At 44.7% G+C, this 19,698-nt stretch overlaps 1 protein-coding gene across 1 annotated transcript in view; it reads left to right on the top strand.

Moving 5' to 3' along the window:
• Nucleotides 1–19,698, top strand: part of LOC138468540 (bifunctional protein GlmU-like) — a 552,534-nt gene that overhangs the window by 146,567 nt on the left and 386,269 nt on the right. The window contains exon 2 of the mRNA XM_069609022.1: nt 7,544–7,681. Coding sequence (XP_069465123.1) covers nt 7,544–7,681 — 138 coding nt within the window. The remainder of the gene's footprint in view (nt 1–7,543; nt 7,682–19,698) is intronic.

The raw sequence follows: 19,698 nt of genomic DNA, 5'->3' as shown, positions 1-19,698 counted from the left end.
ACAAGATGGCCCCCGTCTCCATGGCAGCACAATCCACAAAATGTGCTACTCGAATCACCGCCGCGGGCCCGTGTCCCGATTCGCTGCCTCACCCCGCCCGCCCCTCCCCTCCTGCTTTAAATGGAGGGGGAGAGGGCCGAGAGGCGAAGCCGAGCAGGGAAGGCCGTAAGGAAAGGCCTCCGGTGCTCTTTGCAGCTCCGCTGCGAGCACGAAGCATCCCCGACCAGCTGTGTGCCCGATCAGCTGCTCAGATCCACTTCGGAGCGGCCGCGTGTTCCCTTCCACCCACGCTGCAGGCCGCGTGCACCGAAGCCCCAGACAAGATGGCCCCCGTCTCCATGGCAGCACAATCCACAAAATGTGCTACTCGAATCACCGCCGCGGGCCCGTGTACCGATTCGCTGCCTCACCCCGCCCGCCCCTCCCCTCCTGCTTTAAATGGAGGGGGAGAGGGCCGAGAGGCGAAGCCGAGCAGGGAAGGCCGTAAGGAAAGGCCTCCGGTGCTCTTTGCAGCTCTTCGCTGCTTGTCTGCCGTCTGCCCAATGCCCTTGAAGCACTTACAAGGTAAGAAGCACTATTCTAACAAGCTTCTTTCGGAACCGTGTCTCGCCTTAAGACTCCTCAGGCTGCGCACCCGTACTCAAGAAGCAGCCCGTACCTCGCATCCCACCCCCACGAGCACCCGTAATACACAGCTATGCTCGCGTACTGCAAAATCTCCTACATGTACTGATAAGGTCAGACTCCAGCGCACAACCTTGAAGGCTGTATCCTCCAACGATATTACAATTACAGTAACCAACAAAGTACATTGCCCACATCGCAATTCTCATACCCACATTACAAATACTATTAATCCTGCGCCCACCACCACCCCCAGTGTAAAATCTGTGTTGTGCAAATCTTCTACCACCATTTTGAATTCTATTGTGCCAAATGCTTTGCCACCTGTGTCCACCACCCATGAAAATGCGCCCCCCAGTGTAAAATCTGTGTTGTGCAAATCTTCTACCACCATTTTGAATTCTATTGTGCCAAATGCTTTGCCACCTGTGTCCACCACCCATGAAAATGCGCCCCCCAGTGTAAAATCTGTGTTGTGCAAATCTTCTACCACCATTTTGAATTCTATTGTGCCAAATGCTTTGCCACCTGTGTCCACCACCCATGAAAATGCGCCCCCCAGTGTAAAATCTGTGCTGTGCAAATCTTCTACCACCATTTTGAATTCTATTGTGCCAAATGCTTTGCCACCTGTGTCCACCACCCATGAAAATGCGCCCCCCAGTGTAAAATCTGTGCTGTGCAAATCTTCTACCACCATTTTGAATTCTATTGTGCCAAATGCTTTGCCACCTGTGTCCACCACCCATAAAAATGAATCGCTCCCTGTAAGACTTGTGATGGGCACCGCCCACAACACGCTCGATGCACCTAGCCCCTCCATACCACCACCTCCCATCACTAGCTCCCCCACAACAACTGCTGAACCCCACCTGAAATGTGCTATGATTAACGCTAGATCCGTCAATGCCCATGCCCTAGACATCCACGACCTCCTAACCTCCCAAGACCTAGATCTCCTTATGATCTCAGAAACTTGGCTACATGAGGCCTCTGGCCCAGCGCTCTCACTCGCCCTACCTCTTGGCTATGCCATTACTAGACAAGACCGCCTCTCCAAAGGTGGAGGTGTAGCAATTATCGCCAAAGACTACCTCTCTGTCAGAAAGGTAGAGAAATCCCTAAACAACAACAGCGACTATCTCCAAGTCAAAATAACCCTCTCCCCCCACTGCACAATTACTGTGCACACCGTATACCGCCCACCAGGCCCAACAGGAGACTTTCAAGCCTCTCTCATCCACCTCCTCTCGGACAACCTCAAAAAGCAGTCTAAAGCCATTCTCCTGGGGGATGTCAACCTAGGGCTCCGGGATAGTAAGGACGTAGCAGCAAAATCCCTCGACTCTGCCCTTAAGGCGCTAGGATACAAGAACACCATATTCAGCCCAACTCACACCCAAGGCAGAACGCTGGACTGGATAGCACAACACAACTGTCCACTCACCATCACTGGAAACACTCCCACCCCATGGTCGGACCACCACACTATCACCTTCAGCATCCCCACCACTAGTTCCCCTGCTACCCCTTCACCCCAACCACTCCCTCCCTGCCTCGCCAGAAGCTCCCGCCAACTCACTAAGGAGAGACTACTGCCCCTCCTCCAAGGCCCAGCCTTCAGACCACCTTTCGCTTCAGTCCCTGAAACACTCGCATCAACCTATGCTACGGCCATCAAAGCAGCCATCAACACCATTGCTCCACTCAAACCTCGAAAATCCAAACCCACTGCACATTCCAATTCTTGGTTCACGCCGGACCTCCTCTCACTCCGCAACGAGAAAAAAGCCGCACTCACACAGTGGCAAAGGTCCCACTCCGAAAAAGATAAGATGATCTTCAAAGCCCTTTCCACCAAATACATAAAAGCAATCACCCAAGCCAAAGCCAAATCCTTTGAATCCAGAATCTTGGAAGCCCAATCCAGTACCAAAGAAATATTCGCCATTTTCAGAGAACTCGAAACACCCACTCCCGCCGCCCAGAATTCCACCAAAGACAAGGACTGGTGTGACGGAATACAGAAGGCCATGCAATCCAAAATTAGCCTCCTCAAAAACAAAATACTAGCCACTAAACAAGCTCTACCGAGTAAGAACATCCCAGTCCCACCGCCCGCCCCTGGTCCCCCCGTACCCTTCTCCTTCAAACCCATTCGGCTAAAAGACGTCATCAACATAATGAGGAACATTAAACCCTCTAACTGCAAAGGTGATGCTTGCCCAGCTTCCATTATCAAAGACTGCGCAGAACCGCTAGCCCCCTTCCTAACAGCCTTTATAAATGCTTCTTTCACCACAGGGATAGTCCCTGCCTCCCTCAAGGAAGCCTGGGTCCGCCCTCTTCTAAAGAAGCCAACGCTCGATCCCACCTCCCCCAATAATTACAGACCCATCACCACTGTCCCGTTCCTCCTCAAAATATTGGACAAAGCAGCCTACCTGCAGGTTCAACACTTCCTTGAAGAGAACAATCTCCTTGGTCTCCGCCAATCTGGTTTCCGCCCCAGACACGGAACAGAAACCGCCCTACTTGACTTGAAAAACCAGATGGACGATGCGAGAGACTTGGCCAAACCTACACTCCTCCTACTCCTCGACCTCTCAGCGGCCTTCGACCTCGTGGATCATGGCGTCCTATGCCACCACCTCACCACCACGGCCAAATTATCCCCAGAGGCTACAGCATGGATCACCTCCTTCCTACAGGACAGAACCATGCAAGTATTCTCTGACTTAGCCGCCGCATCACCAGCCACTATACTCTGTGGGGTGCCCCAAGGCTCCTGCCTCTCCCCCACGCTATACAACATTTTTACACGCCCCCTCTTCCTCATCCTCGACGCCATGGGCATCTCCTACACCAACTACGCTGACGACACACAAATCCTCATCACTCTCACAGGCAATTACAACACTGACTCCCTGGCCCTCAACAACCTTTACAATACCATCCAAGCCTGGATGGCAGACAACGGTCTATGCCTCAACTCCGACAAGACGGAACTCCTACTGGTAGGCTCTCCCGACACCCTAAAGAATCTAGATGCCCAATTCAGTCACTTCACCATTGACTCCATTAAAATTCCAGTCTCCGAATCTGTCAAGACCCTGGGAGTCTATCTGGATTCTAGCCTATCCATGGACAGACAAATCAATGCCATTGCCTCTGCAGCGGCATATCATGCCAAACTTATCAATGCAGTCAGACCATTTCTCTCCAAAGAGAACTGCACTAACATAGCCAGAGCCATCACCGGCTCTAGGCTAGATTACTGTAACGTACTCTTTCTAGGAACCTCTAAAAAAAACCTAGAGAGACTACAAGTAATACAGAACAACGCGTTCCGGGCAGCCCAAGGTATTGCAAAAAGGGAATACATCTCTGAGGCCAGAAAACTAGCCCATTGGCTCCCAATAAAAGAAAGGATATTATTCAAAGCCCTAACACTGACCCACAAGTGCATCCACCTCAATGCACCTGCATACCTCTCACAAAGGATACACCCTGTCTCCTCCACCAGGCCAACCAGATCACCCTACACCAACATGCTCTCAGTACCCCTAGTAAAAAAAGTAAAAGCTGGCGGATCCAGCTTCCCTTACCTTGCGCCCTCGCACTGGAATGCCCTACCACACACTATCCGTAGAGAGGCCTCCCTCACCACCTTCCGCAAAATGCTGAAGACCACCCTGTTCACTTAAGGCTAGACACTCCAGCATGATTATCCCATGTATATCGTATCATATGTTCAAAAGCATTACTTGTAACATCAGTTCGTCATCCTGCAACATTGACAATGTGTCAACATCCGCTATTTTACCTGTACCATGTAACTAAGTTCATTGCAAGTAACAGCGCCTCAATGCCCCTGGGCTGCTTGTGCGCTATATAAATGTAAATAAATAAATAAAATAAATAAATTTGTAACGCGCCTATACACAAGTGTTTCAAGGCGCGACGAGGCAGGGAGGGGGGAACAGGGGGAGGACAGACAACGATCCTACTAGGCCAGGTGTCATTCAGACCGCGCAAGTGCAGGTGAAAGCAGTCATAATTTGTCTTCAGAAATACATGAGTGTGGGAGCAGTCTTGACGTGCATTGTGCGCTTGAATGCTGTTCCACGTTATTGGCGCATAACCAAGAAAGGCTTGTGTTGCTTTTCCTTCTTGCCTTTTATGTTTTTCATCATGCAATGCCTAGGCTTCTTATGGTACGCTGCCCTTTCTAATGGTGGGTTTTCTGGACATGTACATGGGGGCCATAGTCGTCATTGTCCTGTTTGTGATGTAGGCTTCCTTAAACGCCATGCAGGCTTGTAACCAGTTGGATGTATTTCAGCAGGGCCACTGTGGAGACAGCGGCCCTGGGAGATGGGTTACTGGAAACTTGCGGGAAAACAAATGCGTTTTGGGCATGTACAAATCCATGCGCAAACAAATGCATTTTCACTCGAACATTTTCACAAATCCAGCCCCTGAAAGAAGTGTTTCTCTTGGTCCAAGTGGGTGAGTACAAGGGTTTGAGTTTTCTTGGTGATGAGAGCCTTTAAGGAGAGGTCGCCATTGATATTGAATTTAAGTGACCTGGCGGTGACACGGAGCGGAAGGATGACTTCACCAAGCTTCATTTCTGTCATCCATGAGACCAATTAGAAGAACCCCAAGGAGGATGAATTACATCTTTTTTGTCAAGTGCCTTCTTGAAGCTGAAACCTACAACCAGACGTGTAGGCTGGAGAGGTAAGCAGGAACAAGGGCCAATGGGGTCAGTGTTGCACAATCCTAACTGGCGAATGGTGAAGTAAGCGTGAAAGTGGGCAGTTGCCCTTCATGGAGAGGGGCACAAAGGGAATGTGAAAGGGAGAGAGGCAACACTGGGTCTTGGCTTTTATTTGTAAAAAAGTACAGTTTGAATCCCACCCGGTTGTTAACATTTTGTGTATGTTGGGATGCAAGCACAATGTCCCAACAGGGAAAAATAGGTCTACGCTATTAAGTTGTTATGGTGCAGCTTATTTAAACGCGGTGTTGCAATTAACATGTGTTCTGTGTAGTTGGGAGATGTGGAATACATGTCTTACTTTGTATCTAGTTTTGACTACATTTTAGTTTGCATCAGGTAGCAACATAACGGGCAACAATGTAATCACAATATTTTCTGTGGAGGACAACTTTGTAGCACTTAGAGTGAAGTGCGAGGGGCTCTGCACTTGTGAGAGAAGGGGGTTGTCAACAGGGAAGTGGTAATCTTATGAAGCAAAAATGTGGTGACTTGAGATGACTTGGATTGACTATGCAGTTAGAATATTATGGTGGTAAGAGTTCTACTGTCTGTACATAAACACTTTGAAGATTGCAGTCTGCTTTAGGCCGCAGAGTTTCAGGTTTGCAGTGGCTGAGTCTTTCTTAGCCCCGGGGTGTTTGTATGACCAGACCAAGAGAGGAGGACGAACTGAACCACGTCGAGCAGAAGGCGATAGCGGACCAAATGATCTCTGGAGGCGAGGACAGAATGAATTGCCATTAGGTTGGGTTTGTTTTATGACCAGATGGATGTGTAGATACAAAGGACAAACTTCCTGAGAACATTAAGCCTTGTTATTGAATGACCAGCGGTGTCTGATTTAGATTGTAGGGTCGAATTGGAGTTAGGTAATAAATGCATGGAATGGATACTCGAGGGCAGAGCTTAACTGGTGTTTTATGGTTATGATATGATATGATATGGCATTTGTAACGCGCCTGTACACAAGTGTTTCATCTTGATTCTCAGGAAGATGCGCAGGATATTGTTAGGTAGGCTATTTGATTTAAGATGGAAGTCACAATGAGGTGAGACTAAGCAAAGCAGAAGGAACAGTTTGGGACGCCAGCTTGTCTAGGGCGATAATGAGCTTATTGTGCCATCAAAGGAATGGTCACTGTTTTCTCTCCTCCCTCTAATGTAGGAAATCTTATCGAGGCTATGCACATCATGTACCGGCTTCAAATTTCAACTGTTGTATTGTTTGAGATAATAATCTAACTATATTTCAGGATGTCCTTACCGATTAGAATGAGACCACGTGGAAAGAGGATTGTGTTCAGTAAATGAATCCAATGGGATTGGAGAATGTAGGGGATGATTTAGATTTCTTCGTATAGGGTTAGCCAATGGGGATTATGAGATGACCTAACTGATGTGTGCAATTATGTAAATTATTTAATTGTGTGCATAAAAAGTTGTAACTTTGTTGAGCATGGTAAGGAATTGTTAGTTTTCAGCTTCACGCAGCTGACTAACCCCTTCGGGCCGTTTGCATGTAACAAACTCGTTTTTCCAACAACGTTCATTCACTCTTTCTGTAGTTGTTTTTATATGTGGCTTTGAGTTTACCCTTCTACATGTAGGACGGTTTTGTATATATTCACCTTTGTCACATGCTTATCCTACATATCAAGATACTCAACACGTTATGTTTCCCTTTAGCGAAATATACATTTTGACCTATTCAGGAATAGTCATAGTCAGCAATTTCTATTTGCCCGGAACCTACCTAAAAAATCTTAAGCTTTACCCTCAAATTTGCAGCATACCAACTCAGCAGGCACTTGAAGCAGCTGGTCATTAAGGGCTCACCTGAAGGGCAACTTATGCGCATTCAGTGGTTTTAAGCATTTCAAGATGTGAAGAGTCCGAGCAAGGATCCTTGCTCAGTTGCATGGAGGAAAACAGCCGGGCTTCAGATGCTAAATTGGGGAGGCATATCTGTAATTTAATAGGAATGGTGGTCTATTTCTGCTGTTGCATTCTTTATATCGATCAATCAGTGTCCTGTATTCTCAATGGCAAATAATGAATGTCGATTGGCCCCATTCCGGATTTTTCTTTGTGAATGAGACTTGTAGTTTTTCTTCTCCATTGTAAATGCAGGGTTTCAAGTCTGGTGGCACCTGTGCAAAAACTGGACTGGAAGAGCTACTACCAAGCTTCAGGCTGACGGCTCATAATTCCTTTTTGGATAATGAAGTCAACACCCAATGCTTCTTTCAAAGAGTGAAAGCCAAGAAGGTCAGGTCAACCTCTTGAACCATTGGAAAATGCATTTACATGTTTTTTTTGTTTTTGTTCATTGTGGTGTTTTAGCGCATCGTCTCTGGTTAGCTGAGGCCTGCAGGATATCGGAATTCCCTTGAGGGCATGATCAAGTGAGAGTGGGCTTGCAGTTGTAAGTTCAGACCATAGTTTAAAGCCTTGTACCTGGTCGTCCTTACAGGCCGGGCACCTTTCCAGTTTCTTTTCGGGTTAAACTGGCATTTTGAAGGCAGCGCGCCTCTTAAAGCAGTGCTTTGGTCTTATGTGAATCCGCTGCACGTCCAATTTTTTATTTTTTATTTGATTTAGTTGAAATTAAACAACTTTTCAAATACAAAACACTTAGTTCATTTACAATTTAAAACAAATTATTACATTACAAAAAGCACATAAGATCATTTAACTTGGTTATTCTTCAAAATAGTCAAAACAATCATCCTTTTTAGAGTTCTTATAGTTCATGAATCAGCAAGTTCGCAAGCGAATCAACATGTACATTTGATGAAAGCTAACTTGGAATGTAGTTCTGTTAAATACATCAAGTCTTCATTTAACACTTAAATCCTGATGGTAATATACAGTCTAAAAATTGTGTTATAACTTTCATAAGTGCTAATCTCGCTGTTGAGAACAGATGTCGTCAAATTTCATCATCACTTTTGTCATGATCTATATAAACCAAGTTCTTGAAATATAACATTCTCTGGGAAAGTAATTTTGGACATTTTATCACTAGGTGTCGTAATGTTTCTTTCACCGTGACCACTTGGCAAAAACGACAGTAGTTCAAAATTGGTAGAATTTTCTTCCGTCGTATTAGAATTTCTCTGGTCGGACAAAGATTTAACCTAAACCTTAGAAACGTTTGCCTTAAAGCTGTAGAAGAGCACTTAACTAAATAAGGGGCCATATGCCACAACCTTTTGTAACCAAACTGGTTAGGGTCAAAATCTTTATAAGTCATAAAGATTGACCTATTTTGAATCCAATTCCACTGATATAACTTCATCTTGGCACGAGAGGGATTCTCTAGTAATAAGACTAAAGTTATGTCAGCTTCAGCCATGGTCTCTAAGACACACTCACGCCATTTTTTTGGGAAGCTATTCATAGATGGTATGAGTTGATAAGCTATCACACTTAGAATGTTATTAGCTTCAATTCCCAATAAACATTTGCAGAATAAGCTAAACATAAGCCAAAGTAGACAAGCTACCAATGAAACTAGACCTAGTTCATGGCGAATTAGCGGCAATGGTGTAGAATTAGGCAATTTTAAAACTGTTTTCCAAAAACGGGCTTCCAGGGTATTCCATATTTTTGTGTGAGCATTTAGTTTAGAATCAGCTCCATATAACATTATAGGGATAACTTTCTGTTCATAAAATAAAAGCATGTGTTTGTAGGTGTATTTACCATATTTGAAGTTCAAGATCTTTGCCTGAGATATTAAACCATTCATTTTGATGATAAGAGTTGCTAGATACGACATATCTGATGGATTATTATACACAATAGCTCCCAAATATTTATATTCTGATACAGTCTTGAGAGCAACATCTTGTAGGTACCACACATGATTGCATTGTCTGCGTTTTTTTGTGTTTTTACAAATTAGAACCTGTGTTTTTTTCCAGATTGATAGTTAAGTTGTTTATTTTGACAAAATCAGTTAATGAGTTCAGCAAATTCTGCAAACCCATCGGGGTTTGGGACATCGGTATTAAATCGTCAGCGTAGAGCATCGATGGTATAAGCTGTTTTCCCAATTTAGGAGGGTCCGAGATGGTGTTAAGAAAGAACCCCATGTAAAGAATAAAGAGATTGAACAGTATCGAGGCCAAGATACATCCTTGCTTTAAGCCACGTAAAGTACTAAAGGCCGATGACAGTAGACCTTCATATGTCAGTCTGACTTTCATAGTAGTGTTGGTATGCAATAGCTTGATCAAAGTTAGTAGAGAGGAGGGACATCCATATGCTTCTAATTTGGCCTATAACAAATTCCTGTCTACAGAATCAAATGCCATGCGAAAATCGATAAAAGCTAAGTATAACAGCTGCTTTCGCATGGCACTTTGAGATTGTATCATACTTAAGGCAATCATATTGGGCACAGTGCCCACCCCACTCACAAACCCCGATTGAAGGGGATCTCTCTTCACCTCATTTGCTGACCATTTGTTTAGTTCTTTTAGGGTGATGCATCCAAAGATCTTGCTGTGGGGGTCAAGAAGTGATATGGGCCGATAGCTAGCTGGATCTGCGCGATCGCCCTTCTTATAGATTGGAATGGTGATCGAGCAAGTCCAGGAACTCTGAATGTGCTGGGTAAGCAATATATTGTCAAACATGATCTTCAAGGTATCAGCCCAGATATCTGGATATTGTCTTAGAGTTGCATTGGACAATCCATCCAGGCCCGGGGCTCTAGAGTGACTACTTTTATTTATATAATATAGGATGTCATCACGATCACAGTTGAGCCAGAAGGACAGTTGCTCTGTTTGAGATTTCTGAGGAATGACAGAGACAGGAGGACTATATATTTTTCGATAATAATCAATCCAGTCTCGCTCTTTAATAATGTTGGCTTGGACTGCCACCTGAGTTCCAGCAGTTGCTTGATTTATTAATGCCCAGATTTGAGAAGCATTTTTGCTAGAAAGTTTTCTAAGCATATGGCTCCCGTCCTCTTGACATAACTTAGATTTTATACCTTTGATCCAGTTTTTATAGTTTGTGCTAATGCGTGTTAATGCCTCGGCCCTGTTTTCAATCGGTAATCTTAGGGCCTCACGTTTGAGATGTCTCACACTTCCTTTCATCTGCTGAACTTCTGGATCATATACATGTAGGTGGGGTATTTGTTTGGATTTCATCTGCATGGATTTTGACTGAAATCGTTGCATTAATTCCGGATATACTAAACTAGATGTATGTTCCTCTTGTCTCTCATGCAAAATCTTTGAAGCATAATATCTCTTAAATGCATTCAATGTCGGTTCAGACCATCTGAGTCTGTTCCTTGCCGTATTGACCACTATTTGCCCCAAATGCATTTTACAAGGGGATAGCTTTCCCAGATTTTTGTGTACCCACGAGAAGTTTAACTTATTGTGGTCACTTAAGTTGGAGTGTATCACCTTGAAGGATGTCAATTGGGAAAATAAAACTGTGTCTACATAGACAAAGTCAATAACAGCTGAACTCGACCCTTAATGCCATGTTGCAGAGGGAGGGATGTCCGACGACAGGGCTCCATTAAGCATAAACAAGTTTCTGGATTTGATTAGATTGATCCATTTCGATGATCTAGAATGTTCTAAAAAACAGTTAGGATCTAAGCAATGTAAATTCAGATCACAAGCTAATATTATGTGACAATGATGTTTTTCTTGAGCAACCAAATCCAGAGTTTCGTTATGGATTCTAGAAACCTGTCGTCGCCTATCCCGTCCGGATTCCAATAAACATTTATAACAGCATAAACTGTTTGATTTTTCGATAATTTGACCATTTGAATAAAAGAATTCGGTGAGAACCAGTTGGCTGAGTCAATTTGGGTACTCTGTTTGATAGCAATAAGCAGATCTGAGGTAGGTCGACCTAGTTTTGCTTTTTTTTGCTGAAACAAGGAGGATATCATAGTTGTCCCAGATGGGAGGAGACAACAACCAGGTTTCTTGTAGGAAGATGATATCATAATTCAACAGTGTAGAGTCCTGGTTGTTGATCAGATGTTTAAACCCCCTAGAGTTCCAGCTAACTAGAGACCATGTGATGGAATTTACATGGGCTAGCTAATTCTGGTCCTTTGATAAACCACAGTTACAATGAGTGTTTGCCATAGATTGTGATTTGGTTACATCATTTGGTTTAAAAGACACTTGCGGAGACTCCTTAAGTGTTTGACTCTCAGGGGTTAAGAGGAAAGGTGATATTACGCAGCCCAAATCAAGAGGTTGAGATTTAACCACTGCACGTCCTATTCTTTCACACATTTCTCTCATGTGTTAAAAGGGTTCAGAAGGGTACCCCCTCCTGTATTTCTATGACCAAGGTACAGTTACCTGGAGGCCTGATGTTTACACAAAAAGATCCAGAGTTGGGGATGCCCCAAGTCTGCTGGGGAATGGCACAAGTAGAAATGGGGAAGTGTTAGCGCTTAGGCCAGACAAACCTCATAACGTGCGAGTTAGTGATTAGCAAATGCGTGAGTCTGCAACCATTAGAACAATATTCATTTTTGTTTTTTGCATCAATGGCACAAGCTGGTAAATGTTGACCTAGTTGCTGATGGTAGATTCCTCAGAGACCTGAACATCCACCTGGATGCTACTTGCCCTTCTTCGGGACTCTTTCACGACCTCTGTGACTCCCTCTCCATTTTTCTCTCTGGCCCGACTCACTCTGCAGGGCACACTCTGGGTGTTCTGATCTCCTCAGACCTCCCTCTCACCAGTCCTCTCGCCTGGACTGATCACTTCCTTCTTTCCTCCCACCTCTCTCTCTACCCCTCACTGCCCCCAGCACTGCCACCTACCTTCTCGGTCATCCGACCCATGAAGCCTGTGTCAGTTGAGGCTTTCGCTGCTACTTTCTCTCCTCCTTTTGCACCTTTGACTGACTCGTGCAACTCTTGGTATGACTCTGACCTCAACACCCTTAAACACAAGTGTAGGGTGGTTGAGAGGAAGAGGAGGGCATCAAGAGCACCCTCTGACAAACTGGCCTGCTGCATGCTCCAAAGGCAACACAATCTCTCTGTCCTCGCTAAGAATGAAGCCCACATCCAAGCCCATGTCACTGCGGCATCTAACAACTTGGCTGAACTCTTCAAAATCTGCAAAGAGCTGGCCAACCCTGCTGCAGTCTCTACCTGTCCTGTTCCCTCTCAAACCCTCTGCAAGGCCCTGGCTTCTCATTTCATCACTAAAACTCAGGAAATCCTGTCCACCCTCTCTTCTTCTACCTCCTCTTCCTCCTCTTCCATTCCTGATCCGCCTGTGGCCATCCTTCCTCCTACCTTCTCTTCTCTTCCCTTGTTCACCCCAGACAATGTTTCTAGACAAGTCCAATCTATGAAAGTCTCGTCAAAGCAGGTTCTCTCCTGCTCATCCAGAACCATCAAGGACCACATTGACATCCTTGTTCCAGCCTTGGCCGATTTCTGCGTTCACTCCTTTGCCACTGGAAACTCCCCCCCCCCCTCAAGTACTCCCTTGTGCCCCCCTTCTTAAGGATCCCTCTGCTGATCCTTCCTCTCTGGCTAACTATCGCCCAACCTCCATCACTCCTTTCCTGGGCAAACTCTTGGAAAAGCTGCCCATCTCCCAGCTTAATCCTGACACTGAATCTGTTGGATGTCTTCACGACCACCAGTCTGGTTTCAGAGCTGCCAGAAGCACAGAAACTGCTCTCTTGAACACCTGTGAAGACCTGCTCTTGAATCTTGACTCTACCCTTCCTCTGTCCTCATTCTTCTCGATCTATCTTCTGTCTTTGATATGGTCAACCATGCCATCAACCGTCTCCACGATAACCTGGGTATCACTGATCAGGCCCTGGCCTGGCTGACCTCCTTTCTCACTGATCAACTCTCTCAGGTCCAACTGGGGTATTTCCTGTCTTCTATCTCTCTCTCTACTTATGGTGTCCACCAGGGGTCTAACCTTTCTCCCTGGCTCTTCAACCACTACCTGGGACCTCTTGCCTAACGCATTGCTACCTTCTGCTCCAACTTTCAGTGTTATGCGGATGACACCCAGCTCTCTTTCAGACTTCCCTTGGCCGCTTCTTCTCATTCTCTCATACCAGACTGTCCGGTCGCAATTAAGGAATGGTGTGCCACCAATGATCTCTGCCTTGATGCCAGTAAGACCAAGATCCTCCTCATCAGAACACCAGCTCACTCCTTTCCTCTCATTCTCTGGCCGCCCCCTCTGGGCCCTCTTCCTGCTCCTATCTGTGAGGCTAAGAACCTTGGTGCCATCTTCGACTCTGCCCTCTCCTTCTCTCCTCCGATCTCTGACATCTCTAAGAAGTCAAACTACCAGCTGCCCCTCCTCAGAGGTATTCTTCCTTTTTTCACTTCCCCCAAAAGCTCACTGTCTCAGAACTCTGGTCCTCTCTAGGCTGCACTACTGCAACAACCTCTTAATCATCCTGCTTCTACTCTCCGACCTCTACAACTTATCCAGAACAGGACCGCAAGACTTGTCCTTGGCCTCAAGCCCAGGGATCATATCTCTCCAGCTCTGAAATCTCTTCACTGGCTCCCTGTGGCAGCAAGGATCAAGTTCAAGTTCCTAAACAGCTCCCTTCTGGAGCTCTCCGCTCATCCTCCTCCAACTCTCTGAGGGTCAGTCGCTTTTCCAAGCAGATACTTGGGGGTAGATCTCTCTCTTCGGCTGGGTCGTCTGGAACAGCCTCCCTGCCTCTCTCAAACTTGAACAGAACCGCAAGCAACTTAATACCTTCCTTTTTGCCTGCCGCTTTCTCTCTTCCTCTCCACTGCTGATGCCCCGGCTGCCCTTCACACTGCCTCCTGGCTCCCCCAGCACTTGTGGCCTGTATCTGCAGCCGTACAGTCCCCCCTGCTCTGCACTTATTAGCCACCCGCTGGCTGCACTTGAGTTTCCTGCACTTCTCTCTGCACCTCCCTCTCCCTCTCAGCGCTTCTCCCATTTCTCTTCCCTGCACTTGTGCGATCTGAATGACACAAGGCCTATTACCCAGCAAGGGGTCACATGTTTTCTAAACATGCATTCGATTGGCTGCGGTGCGGGCGTTACCTGACCGGTAATCCCTCACCTCCACAACATTCCTTCAGCCACTCAGACAATGAGGAGGCTCGGAACAGAGTAATCCCCTACTCCAAGCCACCACACGGCCAGAGGCTGCCATATTCACCCGCCGGGGATCGAGGGAAGTGTTGTGCTCCCCCTCCACCCGACAGAATTCCCTCCCCACCCTCCCAGCCCCACTTACCTTCTTTGCTGTCCATTTCTGGAGCGTATGCGCTGGCAACAATTCTGTCCCCAGCACATCCGCTCCCAATCCATAACATCGACAGGCCGTCATGGAAAGGAAGAAGGAACTATACGTAATCCCTTCTCTCCTTTCCATGGCAGCCTTTTTTTCCCGATCTTTTGAATGGCAGCCAAAGAAAGGGAAACGGGACTATTTGTCCCTTTTTCCTTTCCACAGCGCTCATTTAGTTCTTTGACTTTTTGACTTATTTTCAATGGCTGCCATGGAAAGGAAAAATAGACTTCGTTTTCTCTTCACCGGTGGCCATTTTTAAAAACTTTTTTTTTATTCCGAAACACAGGAACGTTTCGGAAAACAGAAAAAAAATGCTTTTAGTACCCAGGTCTTTTGGCCCTGGGTGTTAATAGCAATAGGCCCCTCGCAGGGGGGGCATTAATATTTCAGTTATTGCCCCGGTGCCTTCATTAAGGCCATTGCTTCGCTCGGGCCTGTAACTATGGGCTCCGGGACATTACCTGAAGTGGTAATGGACCCGCTGCTCGGGGCCAATTGCTTAAGTAAGATCGTTGTTTTGTCCTCCCTCTCTTTTGTCCCTCCTTGTCTTGTCACGCCTAGAAACACTTGTGTACAGGCACGTTATAAATGCCATTTATCATATCATGGTAGGCGTAATCATTCAAATAAACACGCAGCCAAGTTTTTTCACCAATGGAGACATCTTGTACTTCAGTATGTGTAGTTTTAATCATTTTAAGTGTCAGGGGTAGTTGATTTTGATTAAAAAATAAAACGTACTTAAAAAACATATAATCAATGTCAATACAGGTCAACGTTTCAACAAATGTATCTCTACACACAGAAAGGTGGTATCGGGCACACAATATGTTCAGTGATTTATTGATCAGGTTTTGTGCAGTTACGTATTAATGTTCCCAAAATCTGGAGACACTGCTGTAAATTAATATGTATTCTTTCGGACATCACCGGATTCTCATTTGTTTTTCAGGGCATCTGAAAGGGCGTTTCCGGCTCTATTTTTTTCATATATGAACATGCATACCAAACCCCATTAATGGTCCCCAACCAAAAATTCAGCAATATGTTAATTCTTTCCTCTGCAGGGAAATATTTCTGAGCTTCCTCCCCCAAAATACCTGGAGTTGGACAAACCTGTTAAAACACGTAATGCGACGTGAAATGTAAGCTCTGCTGAAAGGTATTGCTGCACTCCTGAATTACAATGCGTATAATAGTCTAACTCAGATTTCCAAGTCAAATAGGACAAATCAATTTAAGTATTTTTCTTTCCGATTATATAACTCAAAGAAAGTCTCGGTGAGAGTTTCCTTTTACGTGAATAGGACCGTTCCCGATGGAAATGTAATTCACCAAGTACAGGCTTCAGCTGAGAAAATAATGAACGCACAGTAGATGTGGTGGACCTATCAATCTCGTCCCAAACAACCAAGAGTATTGTTTGCTCAGCAGTCCTCATCGGATACCTGGCAAAGCGATGCTTCATTCACGTTCGAGGCTTGTTGCATTTAATTCCCGCTGCATGGCCTGCGCCTGATTTTCCTTCCTCACGCTTAAACAATCCCTCCTGCCTCCATTCACAAAACATGTTTGGAGTCTGTATAACCCCATGTGATGTTACATAGATGAGAACAGTCCCTAGTGTGATGGGTGAAAATTAAAGGAGACATTGAGTTACCACCATTCTTCCTGTTGTATTTAATCAGTGCAAGCATACCCAAAAAGCCTTACATTATGCCTGCATTTGGCTTTCGTGGGAGGTTGGAGTTAAAGGTGATGCACAGGTAAGTAGGTCAATAAATACTGTCAATTTTACACCATGCACTTGCCGGTCTAATGTAGCACTTCCTTTGCTGAACTTCAAGATCTTGCTCTTTGTTCAGACATTGTGAGGGGCCAGAAATGTGAGGCGGACAACTTTGTGAAGATTTTTCATAAGATGCCATTTTATTAAACTCAAAAGGGTTTGATAAACGCCTCACTATACCTACCCTAAAGAGGATTTCCCTGCCCATCAACATAAACTAAAGGAAACACACTATTACACATACTCCAAACATATTAAAGGAATATATGGCAATTCAAATATAACAATAGTCACAGTTACGTCCAACATAAACTTAATAACCGTTTCTCCTTGTAACCTGGGTAATGTTCCCTTCCCCATATTCAAAGCAGGAATTTGAACCAATAGTTCAACATTTAGGAAAGTTCCATTCTATAACAAAGTTCTTGTGATATCTCTCCAAAAGTCTCTCACTTTCCAACAGTTAAAAAGAAATGACAATTCTTTGTTCCCCTTGTATCAAAGAGTTCAACACAACTTCTTCACAAGAAACTTCAACACTGCCACAGTAAATCTTTAGCAACAACAATGTTTTGTCAGGATGATTTCACAAGACAATGGGGTGGTCTTGGCCACTTCAGTCTTTAACCATCATATAGTACTTCAACAACTTCTACCTGGTCTTCTCACCTGTAAGGTCTACCAATACAAGGCCCCTTGCCCTGGAATACTCTTCTAACGGGACCAAAAGCTTCTAACACTACTATAAGTAGTTCCGTTGTAAAGTTCTCTTCAACAATTTAGTAAAGTCTGTTCACTTTCAACATTAGCAATGCATAATTCTTCTGAAAAGACATGAGACACATTGGTGCTGTTTATGCCACATGCATTGCAGATTATGCTCATCTCCTCCTGCAGAGGGCAGCCTTTCTGCCACTCTTGTTTTCCCAATCTTAAATCAACCAACTGCTGAAAATGGCTTTTTTATCACCCATGCTCTTCTTTGGTTAGCCAATGCTTGTTTGGGTCTTTATCAAATATTGCCTATTATTATTCTTTTACGCAATATGGTTTACAATTGTCTTGCTTCTTAATTGCCCTCTCTTGGCTTTGTCAGTATTGGTTCTTGTAATATGTATTGCTTTGCTTTAATATTACTTTCTTTTGGCATAGGCAATTACTTCTATATTTCTCATTACAATTGTAACTTGTCTGTCTGTTCCCAAGGTTCTTATTCTGCCACTGTATCAGTTCGATATAAAAATTGCTAGTAGTTTGCTACTTTTTCTTCTTCACATTCATTCAGTATTCAATATTTGAACTAGTGGCCAGCGGGTGATTACAGAGCATTCCAGGGTCACACACTATTAGTAAACTTACCAGGTGGGGCATATGCATCGGTCCGCTACGCTGCCACTCTGCCGTCTGCTTCTTCTGCTCTCTTCTAAATGGTAAGCTGCTGCTGCCTTCTTCCCACGGCACATGCTGCTCAGGAAGGTGCATTCCTGGCTCCAACAGTGCTCTGGTGCTCGCCTGCCCCCGGAGCACAAATTAGTTTGGGGAAAGCTTTTTGAATTTACGCTTCCTGCTATGCAACTTCTGCATTGGCAGCCACCAGGGGAAAAGCTTGCTGGAACAACGCTTCCCGCCATGCAGCCTCTGTATATAGGGTATTCGCGATTAGAGACCCACACGAAACCAACATCTGCTTCATAGCTAGCAGCGGTCCCAGCGTCTCTGCTTCCCTTCCACCTCTGCTGCCACTGCAATGTGGAGTCTCGACCAGAACTCCACCTTCTGCTTCTCCTAATGGCCTGCACCTGACGGGGTCCTTTATACTCACCAAATCCTCTCAGGTGTGGGTTATTAGAATCATTAGACTGCACCTTGCAGTCCAATGCCTCCAAATCCCTCTTCCTGTCATAATATATTATGCAGCACAAGCAAGTTGGGGACCTTTTTCCACTGCACAAGGTGTGTGGACAAATAAACCGCTTTTTATTTTTACAATCCCCATATAGTTTTTAAGGAGGCCTCCAACCTGTCTCGCATCCATCCTCCTTCAGCACCCTTTGTCCCAATAGACCAGGAACCAGGCGTGGTGTGTTGTCAATGAATACTTTAATTTATTATTTTAATATTGAATCAGAACAAAATATGACAACCGCTGCTTTTGAGGTGGCATGAGAATGCACAGGCTTCGAGAACATTACCGGTTTAAGATAGAGTTCAATGCCACACCAAATTTTGTGTTGTGAGAAGCAATGCCAAATAATTTCCCTCTTGCAATAGCAGGAAGGTTAAGCGCTCCCCGCTGTGACAATGGAAAACTGGGTTTTCAATGATTTAATATTACTGCTATGGGACAGCACACAGGGGTACTTCGGGCTGCTTACACTACAGAACAAAGAGGGCTTGAAAACCCACTAGTTAGCACACATAGAAATTCGCATTTAACACGGGCAACACATGAGAAAGAAATCCCCCAGAAAATAAAGGGAATGCTATTCTAAATTAATGAGCTGGGTCTGACAGAGGACGAAGGATCGAATAGGAAAAACAAGTTTTCAAAGGATAAAAGACATTTTTAGAAAAAAACGAACATTGAAATCACATTGAATTTGGCAGGAGCTGGAAATGACAGGCAAGCTCTAAACCATGAAAAACGAAAGAAAAGCAATGCAAAATCCGAGCTCAGAACCTGACGGAGGAAGGGGAATGCTCTAGGAAAATCACTGTTTAAAGGATGAAAAGAAATATTTGGAAACAAGTAATTAGAAATCCCATTATTTTTAGCTGGAAATTACACACACCTTGTCAACAAGGAGAAGGGCACAAAGGAACCACGTTTTTAGTGAAAATGACAGATGCAAATGGGATTTGTTTTTAAACACACAATTTAACACGTGCACAAATTTGGTTTTCGCTCATAATGGGAATAACTCTTTTGGAGCAACACTTTAATGCCTATAACAATTAAATAACACCACTGGGCACAAGACTGTTGATTTCGAATTGCAACAACCTTGCTCGTGAATTTCAATGGGGAAATTGATTTACTAAGCAAAATACTAGGGAAATACTTAACCGTGCAAACAAACAAAGGACTTTTCAGGGGAAAGAGAACTATAATCATAAACCGATACACAAGGGATGATTTTGTTCCATAGAAAAG

Source organism: Ambystoma mexicanum, chromosome 4q (assembly GCF_040938575.1).
Source record: "Ambystoma mexicanum isolate Mex_15411 chromosome 4q, UKY_AmexF1_1, whole genome shotgun sequence".
Lineage (NCBI taxonomy): Eukaryota > Metazoa > Chordata > Amphibia > Caudata > Ambystomatidae > Ambystoma > Ambystoma mexicanum.
This window is presented reverse-complemented; position numbering and strand designations above follow the sequence as displayed.